The sequence below is a fragment of the Cherax quadricarinatus genome, chromosome 16, assembly GCF_038502225.1.
Source record: "Cherax quadricarinatus isolate ZL_2023a chromosome 16, ASM3850222v1, whole genome shotgun sequence".
Classification (NCBI taxonomy): domain Eukaryota; kingdom Metazoa; phylum Arthropoda; class Malacostraca; order Decapoda; family Parastacidae; genus Cherax; species Cherax quadricarinatus.
Window position 1 is genome coordinate 45,329,972 of NC_091307.1, and position 12,584 is coordinate 45,342,555.

Here is a 12,584-nt window from a genome sequence, read left to right on the forward strand (position 1 = left end):
ACTGCTTAATATGCCACAATGGGGCCAAAGAAAGTTCACAGTGCCAGCCCTTTGATAAAGAAGGCGAGAAACATGATAGAATTCAAGAAGAGAAGGATTTTGAAGGGTTTGAGGCTGACCCTGACAACCCTACGCCTGTTGTGGAATCTATTGTGGCTTTGGGGAAGTCCACTTAGAATATTGCTCAGTGCTGACGGCCCCGTTCAAGGCAGGAGAAATATCGGAGCTGGAACAAATACAGAGATCATTTATGGCTCACATTGAGCCAGTAAAGCACCTAAACTACTGGTAACGCCTGCAAGTCTTGAACATGTACTCATTGGAGCAGAGGAAAGAGAGGTACATGATAATACATACCTGGAAGGTACTCGAGGACTTGGTCCCAAATCTGCACACTGCCATAACAACATACTGGAGTGAGAGATATGGGAGGAAGTGTAAAATAAACCCAGTGAGGAGCAGGAGTGCAGTGGGGACAATAAGGGAACACTGTATCAACATCCGGGGTCCCAGACTTCTCAACATCTTACCAGAAGATATCAGAAACACTGCTGGAATAAGTGTTTAAGCCTGCAAGAGGAAACTAGACAAGTATCTTCACCAGGTGCCAGATCAACCAGGCTGTGATGGATATGTGGGGCAGTGGGCCTCCAGCAGCAACAGCCTGGTTGACCAGGTGAGCACCAGACGAGCCTAGCCCACGGCCAGGCTCAGAGAGCAGATATACTCTCGAAATTCTTCAAAGGTATATCAAAGGTATCAAAGGATGTGAGTGGCCAGGATGTGGAAGAGTTGGTGGACGACCACAGGGAAGAGCTAACCACTGAAGAGCTGAAACACCTTCAACACCTGCAACAGATTGCAGCTGAGGAAGTTGCTTCAGAGGAGGAGGAAAAGAGAGGGAAGAATGTGCCTTCAGCAATTAAGGACATGTGTGCAAAGTGGAGTGAGTTGCAAAGTTTTGTGGAGAAATATCACACTAACAAAGCTGTTACAAGCTGTGTCTGCAACATGTTCAATGACAATGCCTTGTCCCAGTTTAGGCAAATCTTAATGAGACACCAGAAACAGACCTCTCTGGACAGATTTTTTGTGCAACAGGGGTCCAGTGCCAGTAAAAGGCAAAGAAAGAAAGTAACCCCGGATAGGGACTTGATACCTTAAGTCCTTATGGAGGGGGATTTCCCTTCCAACCAATAACCTCTTCTCCCTCTCCCCTCCTCGCGTCTTCCATACACCAACAAGAGTCTTCAATAAGGGTAAAAATGACATTAAATGTTCAGTTATCCATTTTATTAGTCCTTTATATTTATTTTTCATTGTTTTCTGTATGTAAAACTATGGTTACTCTCTATAAAATGAATTTTTAATGTTTTTGGGTGTCTGGAACAGATTAACCCTTAACCCCTTGACTGTCGCAACCCCCAATCCCGAGGTCTCTCCTGGTGTCGCAAAATTTAAAAAAAAAAATTTTTTTTTCTTATGAAATGATAAGAGAATCTTTTCCCGATTGTAATGACACCAAAAGAACGAAATTTGATGGAAAACTGACGGAATTATGCTCTCGCAAAGTTAGCGACCTCGGCGATATTTACAAATTGGCGATTTCGCCCACTTTGAGCCCTATTTTCGGCTAATTCCGTTGTTCCAGTCGACCAAACTCATAGCTATTTCTTTAGAACTCCTTTTTTCTATCGATTGAGTACAAGAAACTGCCCATTTACCAATTTCAACTATCCAATAATGTGGTCAGAAATTTGCAATTTGGCCAATTTCACGAAAATTAAAAAATATGACAATTTCAAAATAAGGTCCAGAATGAACATTGCAGACATTCCTGGCTCTAAAATAACATTTTCTTTGTTCATCAGTTATGTCTCCAGGCCCCTCTGATATTACTCTTGCTTTCTATTTTGAATTTTTATTCAAACAAAAAATAGAAGACTTACTATTATGCAGACTACTGCAATACTGTAATAATTGTATAAATAACATCAACCCATTCATGACTGCATATTAGAATGGCTAGTTGGACATTTATTGGACAATGATATCATTTGTTTACTTTTGAACATTGGCAAAAATCAAACATTTCCCCTACTTTGAGCTCCATTTCCAGGTTCTTTTTATAGTAAAATCAATCAAAATCACCTCTATTTCTATAATATGTTTTCCATTCTATCAAATGAGACCAAGAAAACGAGAATACAACCATAAATACTACACAAAAATAGACCACAAAGTCGGCATTTTAATTAAAAAAAAACGATTGGAGTTTTTTTTTTTCTCATTATGCACTGTGTGCTCCAGGATTTTTTTTATATGGTGCACACTGACCACACAGACCCATTCGTTCACATGTGGGCCTACCAGCTTTCTCCTGCTTGATTTGAAGCCACTATAATTTATGAGTATATATACGTCAAACACGGTACCTCATAAGACATATATATACGGCCGCGACAGTCAAAGGGTTAAACTGTCCAAACGTAGATCTACGTTTTCATGCGTAGTGCTCCAACCTTGATTTTTCCCCATAAGAAAGAATGTAAAAAAAAAGTAGATCTACGTTCGGAGTGATATGCGAACAAACGTAGATCTACGTTTGGACAGTTTAAGGGTTAATTGGATTTACATTATTTCTAATGGGAAATGTTGCTTCAGTTTTCATCAAATTTGGTTTTCGTCAGACTTTCTGGAATGAATTAATGACAAAAACTGAGGTTCTACTGTAAAACATAATAGAGAATGTAAAGAAATAAACTGGTTTTATGAAGTGTATGTACGCTGGTGGAGGTGGAGGGTGGAAGATAGGCTACTTGCTGCACTCTTAATGCTACACTTTATCGATGAACTTAATTGCTTCATTCTTAGTCCTACACCTTATCAGTGAACGTAAATGCTACTCTGAATGTTTAATGCGAGGCAGTACCAGCGTAGTAGAGGTACAAACTACGCTCGTACTGCCTCGCAAAAAACCCGCACACTTCACACCTCACTCGTGTTTATCTATATTTCCTGCTTTAATTCCCTGGACATGAGGTTGTGTCCTTAATAGAGACATATTGATGCCTGTTGGTAAGGTAGGATTTGAAATATCTAAGTGTGTGGGGCCTCTTATACCATAATGATCAAGTTTGTGGAGTAGTATGATGCTGTCATCTTCTGTATCAAGAGCTTTCCTTAGGTTGATAAAGAGTCCTAATGGGTATTCATTTTTTCAAGTGATGTATAGCAGGTCTAGCATTTTTACAATTGCGTAGTTTATGCTGTAGTCAGGTGAAGCGAAGCAGGAAGAGGCGGAGTCATAGTGGACCCATCCACTAGTTTAAGTAGGTCTATGTCCAAAGGTTGGACAAGTCTGAAGAATTCTTTGCATCAAGATTTTCCTGAAGCCAAAATGGCAGGGGTTGAGGATGCTTTGCTCTGTTATAAAGGAATATAGTCTCTTGTGCACGAGTTTCTTGAATATTTTTTATAGCAACAGTTAGTCTGATATTGGCCTGTAGTTGTTTACATCTGTGGGGTCACCACCTTCGTGTATTGGTGTAACCCTTGCTATCTTGAGTAGTGTTGGGAAGTGCTGGTTTCTAGTGATTTGTTAAAGAATAATGAAATAGCATGCAAAAGGTCATGAGCTGCTCATTTGTATAAAAATGGCGGGACGTGAGCCAGAATTCCTGTGACTTTTTCCATGTGGGTGGTGGGGAAGACAGCATGGTGAGTGGGGAAGACAGCATGGTGGGTGGGGAAGACAGCATGGTGGGTGGGGAAGACAGCATGGTATGGGTAATGAGTACTGTTACAATTGGGTTGGATAATATACATACGGCAGCAGGTGGTGGTAGTGTAATGCTTCATGTGGCACCAATGGCACCTCACAATAGTAATAAACAACTTTTTTAATTGATGGTTTGTGTAAACAAGTTTTGTAAACAATATAATAAGAATATTTGTGCAGTTGTTGTGTTGCATACGAGTGGATATGTATATACAATATGCAATACACTGTACAGTAGACCCTTGACTTACAAGTGTCCCAACGTACGAGATTTTTGAGATACAAGCCGTCCCTGGGTCGATTTTTTGCTTTGAGTTACGAGCCAACATTTGAGTTATGAGCCAGCTCCCCCTGTTTCCCCATCAACGCAAAACCTGGACACCTCGCTTGTTTATCTATGATTTCATACTTTAATTCCATGGAAATCGTCCTCTCTTTCTTCTCAGCATTGTCCTTTACACTTACTTTCTTAGGACCCATGCTTAGAAAAATGAAATTTGGCCAAATGACTGTCAAAAATGTAAGCAAAGCATGAGAGAATAATACAGTGGACCCCCGGTATTCAATATTAATCCATTCCTGAGAGCTCATCAAATACCGAAAATATCGAAAAGCGAATCAATTTTCCCCATAAGAAATAATGGAAATGAAATTAATCCGTGCAAGACACCCAAAAGTATGAAAAAAAAAAATTTTTACCACATGAAATATTAATTTTAATACACAAACTGAAGAAGACATGCACAGTTACATGACATTTACCTTTATTGAAGATCTGGTGATGATTGATGGGATGGGAGGAGGGGAGTGTGGATGGTGTTGGTGTTTAGAAGGGGAATCCCCTTCCATTAGGACTTGAGGTAGCAAGTCCTTTTCCGGGGTTACTTCCCTTCTTCTTTTAATGCCACTAGGACCAGCTTGAGAATCACTGGACCTCTGTCGCACAACAAATCTGTCCATAGAGCTCTGTACCTCCCATTCCTTTACGATTTGTCTAAAATGGGCCACAACAGTGTCATTGTAATAGTCACCAGCACAGCTTGCAATAGCTGTGTTGGGGTGATTTTCATCCATAAAGGTTTACAGTTCAACCCACTATGCACACATTTCCTTAATTTTTGAAGTAGGCACAATGGATTCCACAACTGGCATAGGCTTCTCAGGGTTAGCCCCAAACCCTACAAAATCTTTCTTAATTTCCATACTTATTCTCACCCTTTTTACCACAGGGTTGGCACTAGAAGCTTTCTTGGGGCCCATGGTGACTTATTTTGCAGAAACAAGCACCAAAAACAGTGATAATATGGATAATATGGAATGTACCGAATGTATCCTTAGATGCACGCACACTGGCTGGCTTGTAAACACTGGCACACAAGGGGCAGTTCAGGCCACACATGGACACGTCTCGTACGAATCGTATCGAATACCGGGTTTTCAATCGGATACCGAGGCAAAATTTTTGCGTTAAAATGCATCGAATACCAGATTTATCGAATACCAATGCCATCGAATACCGGGGGTCCACTGTAATATAATAATATCTTTATTTACTACAAGTACATGTACTCGACTCAAGAAATCGTAATGACACGATTGCAAACCAGCGTAGACACTAGACCAGCTAGCTGGTCTAGTGGCTAACGCGACGGGCTGGAGTTTTGAGACTCTATGACCGCGGGTTCAATCCCGGCCGGGGGTATGGTTTAAGTACATGTACATGGTATACAGGCCTAGCTGACAACAATGACATACTACTACATAGAAAGCCCCTTGTTACGCTCCGCATGTCGGGCAAATTAGGTCAGTGTCCCAGGATGCGACCCATACCAGTCGACTAACACCCAGGTACCCATTTTACTGATGGGGAACAAAGACAACAGGTGGAAAGAAACACGCCCAATGTTTCTACTCTGGCTGGGAATCGAACCCAGGCCCTCGCCATGTGAAGCGAGGGCGTTAACCACCAGGCCACCAGAGCCTACAGCAAGGTAAACAGTGCACTGAGTTGGCGGTGTTATAATAATAATAATAATAATAATAATAATAATAATAATAATAATTATTATTATTATTATTATTATTATTATTATTATTAACCCTTTCAGGGTCCATGCCATAGTTCTATGGCTTTGAGTTGTGGGTCCAAACTGTAGAACTATGCCAAAATTTTAGCGGCCTTAAATTTAGCTCGAGAAGGCTGGTAGGCCTACATCTAAGAGAATGGATTTGGGTGGTCAGTGTGTGCATGAAGCAGGAGAATATGCTTTATTATTACGCTAATATGAACACTACAGCTTATTTGCCTATCACAATTGATCTAATATGACATAATAAACAATATAAATAACATAAAACATGTTAAATACTCCAGAATGAATAATATTGGGCATAACACCGAGCAGTTCAACAGAGGTATGAAGAGGATATGGTAAACAAATACCATTCTCCTATCCTTGTCTTGGTGGCTTATATTAGAGAAAACGGAGTATAGCACAGGGCTATGATATACACTCGTACTCCACCATAAACATGAAACAAAAAAGTTATTTTCTCTCTATAGATTATCTCTCACAGCAGCATGTGTGTAGAGAACCTAGGATAACCCCAAAAAAGTCAACGTGGCTTATTTTTAGTACCTGGCTTGGATTAGCCAGATATGACTTTTGGTAAATATTCGATTCCCAGCCAGGGTAGAAACATTAGGTGTGTTTCTTTACACCTGTTGTCTATGTTTACCCATCAGTAAATGGGTACCTGGGTGTTAGTCGACTAGTGTAGGTGTTATCCTGGGACACTGACCTAATTTTCTTGAAATACTCAGCATAACAAGTGCCTTTCTATACAGTAGTATGTCACTCGTATTGTAGATAGTGGCCCTCGTATTGTAGATAGTCTTAATGACCCTCGTGTAGTAGATAGTCTTTTTAGTATGATAATAAGATGTTATCTTCATTATAGAATAAGAAAATATTACAGGTCCTCCATCACAAATCCGGCATCATTGGGACCTGTAGTGTACCGGATTACTGAGTTTGCCGAATTACAGAGTGGTTAGGTTAGAATGCACTTAATAAAATTAACCAACTTGACTTACACAGTTCATTGAACATCGGCAAAAATCGAACATTTCCGCTACTTTGAGCTCAATTTCAAGGTACTTTTCGTCATGAAAGCAATCAAAATCACGTCTATTTCTATAATATATCCTCCATTCTATCAAATGAGTCCAGAAAAATGAGAATACAACCATAAAAACCATACAAAAATATATTGCAAAGAGGCGGCTAATGGCTGAGAAGTTAACTCCCTTATTTATCGTCCGTCTTTTTTATTTTTGTTGTACATTAAGAAGCATCTTTCCATCATACATTGCCCAAGTTTCAATGAGATAGCCCAAGAAACAACCGAGAAAAAAAAAATATTTACCAAAAATCATATATGGCAAGCCCAAGCCAGGTACTGGAAATAAGTCACTTTGTCTGACTTTTCTGGGTTATCCTAGGTTCTCTATACATACACTGCTATGTATGATAATCTATGTAACTATTTGTGTATACCTGAATAAACTTATTTACTTCTAGTCTTGCAAATGAGTACAAGAAACCGCCCATTCACTTATTTCAACTACCCAATAAAGTGGTCAGAAATTGGCAATTTGGCCGATTTCACACAAATTTCAACAGATGCCAATTTCAAAATAGGATCCAGAATAAACAATGCAGACATTCCTGGCACTAAAATAACCTTTTCTCTGATCATTAGTCATGGCTACAGGCCCCTCTTATATTACTCTTGCTTACCAATTGGAATTTTTATTCACAAAAAATAGAAGATTTACTGTTATGCAGACTACTGCATTATTGTAATAATTGTATAAATAATGTCAACCCATTCTTGACTGCATATTGGAATTTAGACTGGCAGGCGGACAGGTATTCGACGGTGACGTCATTTGTTTACTCTTGAGCTTCGCTAAAGAATAGAACATTTACGCTACTGTGAGCGCAATTTCAAGGTACTTTTCGTCATGAAAGCTATCAAAATCATATCTATTTCTGTAATATATCTTTCATTCTATCAAATGAGACCGAAAAAATGAGAATATAACCATAACCATACAAAAGTATACCGCTAAGCGGCCGCTAATGGCTGAGAAGTGAATATGGTCCGATTTCTTTCATTTTTGGTGTACGCTAAGAAGTACCTTTCCATCATACATTGCCCAAGTTTGAATAAGATAACCCAACAAACAACTGAGAAAATAATATTATAATAATAATAATAATAATAATAATAATAATAATAATAATAATAATAATAATAATAATAATAATAATAATATATTTACTACACGTACATGTACAAGGTATACAGGCCTAGCTGACATCAGTGACATACTACTATATAGAAAGCCGCTTGTTATGCTGAGTATTTCAAGAAAATTAGGTCAGTGTCCCAGGATAACACCCACACTAGTCGGCTAACACCCAGGTACCCATTTACTTATGGGTAAACATAGACAACAGGTGTAAAGAATCAAGCCTAATGTTTCTACCCTGGCTGGGAACTGAATATTTACCAAAAATCATATATGGCTAACCCAAGCCAGGTACTAAAAATAAGCCACATTGACTTTTTTGGGGTTATCCTAGGTTCTCTACACATATGCTGCTGTGTGTGATAATCTATAGAGAGAAAATAACTTTTTTGTTTAATGTTTATGGTGCAGTACGAGCGTATATCATAGTTAGCCCTGTGCTACACTCCGTTTTCTCTAATATAAGCCCCCAAGACAAGGATAGGAGAATGGTATTTGTTTACCATATCCTCTTCATACCTCCGTCGAACTGCTCGGTGTTATGCCAAATATTATTCATTCTGGAGTATTTAACATGTTTTATGTTATTTATATTCTTTATTATGTCATATTAGATCAATTGTGATAGGTAAATAAGCTGTAGTGTTGATATTAGCGTAATAATAAAGCGTATTCTCCTGCTTCATGAGACCGAGTTCATGACAACCGACAGTGGCTTCAAAGCCACCTTATCTTTAATGGATAATGCACTGTGTAGGTGCTTTACATAATGAGAAGCATTTCTTTTATTCACTGGAACCATGGCTAGGGCTAAAAGTAAGCAGGTTAAAACAATAAATGGAGAAAAAGAAAATGGAATGACTTATGCAGCAAGTAGCACCACCAAACAGTACCAGCAGGTTGGTGTGGCGACCCTGGAAATTTGAAATTATGCTAGCCAAAATTAGTGCCGAATAACTGAAGGAACCGAATAACTGATTGCCGGATTTGTGATGGCGGACCTGTATAACATTTGTATTATAATAATAAGGTAAAAGGACCCCAATGGAAAAAAGTCACTCTGTCTGACTTTTTTGGGTTATCCTAGGTTCTCTACACATATGCTGCTATGTATGATAATTCTATGTAACTGTATTTGTGTATACCTGAATAAACTTACTTACTTACTTACTGATGTCAGCTAGGCCTGTATACCTTGTACATGTACGTGTAGTAAATAAAGATATTATTATTATTATTATTATTATTATTATTATTATTACTATTATTATTATATTATTATTATTTTCTCAGTTGTTTGTTGGGTTATCTTATTCAAACTTGGGCAATGTATGATGGAAAGATACTTCTTCACGTACACAAAAAATGAGAGAAATCAGACCATAAATAGCGGAGTTCACTTCTCAGCCATTAGCGGCCGCTTAGCGGTATATTTTTGTATGGTTGTTATAATTATATTCTCATTTTTTCGGTCTCATTTGATAGGATGAAAGATATATTACAGAAATAGATATGATTTTGATTGCTTTCATGACAAAAAGTACCTTGAAATTGCGCTCACAGTAGCGAAAATGTTCTATTCTTTAGCGAAGCTCAAGAGTAAACAAATGACGTCACCGTCCAATACCTGTCCGCCTGCCAGTCCAAATTCCAGTACGGAGTCAAGAATGGATTGACATTATTTATACAATTCAATAATGCAGTAGTCTGCATAACAGTAAATCTTTTATTTTTTTTTTTGTGAATAAAAATTCCAAATGGTAAGCAAGAGTAATTTAAGAGGGGCCTGTAGCCGTTACTAATAAAGAGAAAATGTTATTTTAGTGCCAAGAATGTCTACATTGTTTATTCTGGATCCTATTTTGAAATTGGCATCTGTTGAAATTTGTGAAATCGGCCAAAATGCCAATTTCTGACCACTTTATTGGGTAGTTGAAATAAGTAAATGGGCAGTTTCTTGTACTCAGTTGCAGGACTAGAAGTAAATAAGTTTATTCAGGTATACACAAATACAGTTACATAGATTATCATACATAGCAGTGTATGTATAGGGAACCTAGGATAACCCAGAAAAGTCAGACAAAGTGACTTATTTCCAGTACCTGGCTTGGGCTTGCCATATATGATTTTTGGTAAATATTTTTTTTTCTCAGTTGTTTGTTGAGTTATCTCATTGAAACTTGGGCACTGTATGATGGAAAGATGCTTCTTAATGTACAACAAAAATAAAAAAGACAGATGATAAATAAGGGAGTTAACTTCTCAGCCATTAGCCGCCTCTTTGCAGTATATTTTCGTATGGTTTTTATGGTTGTATTCTCATTTTTTGGACTCATTTGATATAATGGAAGATATATTACACAAACAGACATGATTTTGATTGCTTTCATGACGAAAAGTACCTTGAAATTGAGCTCAAAGTAGCGGAAATGTTCGATTTTTGCCGATGTTCAATGAGCTGTGTAAGTCAAGTTGGTTAATTTTATTAAGTGTATTCTAACTTAACCACTCTGTAATTCGGCAAACTCCTTAATCCAGCACACTACAGGTCCCAATGATGCCGGATTTGTGATGGAGGACCTGTACTAACAAACTTGCACTAAACATTGACAAAACCTACTTCATTCAGTTTGGTAACAGAGCTACAGATGTTCCTCTTAACATAATGATAAACGGATCACCTATCACAAAACTCACAGAGGAAAAATTCTTAGGAATCCACCTTGATAATAGACTCAAATTTCAAAGACATATACAACAAAAAATTTCCAAGACCGTAGGCATACTATCGAAGATACAATACTATGTTCCACAGTCAACCCTCCTGGCCCTATATCACTCTCTTATTCACCCCTATCTCACCTATGGAATTTGTGCATGGGACTCAACAACAATTAACCATCTCAGACCACTAATTACCCAACAAAAGGCTGCAGTCAGAATGATAACAAATTCTCACTATAGGCAGCACACTCCACCAATATTCAAAACACTAAACCTACTCACCATACAAAACATCCATACTTATTACTGCACCTATTACATACATAGAACACTTAACTCTGATATAAACCCTCCCCTCAAACATCTCCTTACCAACCTCAACAGAACACACGACCATAACACAAGACACAGATCACTCTTTGATGTTCCTCGTGTCCATCTCACACTATGCAAAAACTCAATGCACATAAAAGGTCCTAAAATTGTATCTCATAAATTGTATGTCATAAATGTTTCTCATTATTGTATCTCATAAATGTCTAACCTGTGACCCAATCAAACTTTATTTTTTAATTACATTACCTAACATAATACTCCAATATACTGATTACACAGCAACACAGTAATGACCATATGACCTGTCTTTGTAATACTCATTTGTACTAAATTGTTATCTGTTTTACAATAATGTTTTTACCACTGAATGTATCATTGCTTAGTTAATTCTAAGTTAATTTTAATCCTGCCCACAATGCTCTGCTAACAAGGGGCTTTGGCATGTTACACTGTAATAACTTTATTCCTTTGTACTTCACTGTATCATGTTCAAATTAATAAATAAATAAATAAATAAAATAAATAAATATGTGACCCTAATATCGCAAACCAGGACATTGTACTAGTACCGGGGCATTGAACCCAGGTACCTTTCCTTGCGAGTCGATGATCATTATCATTATTATCATCAAAACCGAGCGCTAAACCCACAAGGGTTTCCATGTGGGTCGAACAGAGCATTCTTGGAATCCACCCAAAAACTTTCTAAAAAAAATGATCATACCTCGTGAGATGGAGCTTAATATTCGCCACATCATTAAACCATGGGACTTTTTCGTTATCATTATGGCATAATTATCGTTACGTTACCAAGCAACTCTTATCTTAGACGGTTAAAAAAGTTGTCCTAACAGCAGCTGCCGAGCTTCCAAGGTTGTTTTTTTTTTTTTTCTTGCTGTTGGCAGTTTATAGGGCCGCTGGGGGGACGCCGTATCGAACCCGGCTTATCGGCGGCGCCCGGAGACAAAACCGGCGTCGTTTAGTAAGTTAGGCACATGTACACATTATTATAATCACAGTAACTAAAAAATAAACATAGGTACACATAAGTACAATTGTCTTACATAGTGTAAATTACCTTGGATAGCCCAGAAAGTCAGTCAAAGTAACTTATTTCCATTAGGGCCCTTGTATTTCCATTAGGGCCTTTGTATTTCCATTAGGGCCCTTGTATTTCCATTAGGACCCTTGTATTTCCATTAGGGCCCTTGTATTTCCATTAGGGCCCTTATGTTTCCATTGGGGTCCTTGTTGCTGTTGATGTTATTGGATTTTCTTTTTTTTTGGGGGGGGGGGCCCCACCAGAGCTTGCATAGTATTTCTCCTAGTTTCCAGGAATATGGTAAAAATATATATTACTTTAATCTTTGAGGTAATTGGAAAAGAAGCAAAGTTTCTTCCGGAAACTTTGCTTCTCATGCG

General features: G+C 38.0%; 1 protein-coding gene across 1 annotated transcript in view; it reads right to left on the bottom strand.

The window, feature by feature from the left end:
* The window catches only part of LOC128688834 (uncharacterized), a 188,097-nt gene extending 176,039 nt beyond the window's left edge, over positions 1–12,058 (bottom strand). The window contains exon 1 of the mRNA XM_053776822.2: positions 11,887–12,058. Within this exon, the coding sequence (XP_053632797.1) occupies positions 11,887–11,947 (61 nt within the window). The 5' untranslated portion in view covers positions 11,948–12,058. The remainder of the gene's footprint in view (positions 1–11,886) is intronic.
* Between the last annotated feature and the right edge of the window lie 526 nt (positions 12,059–12,584).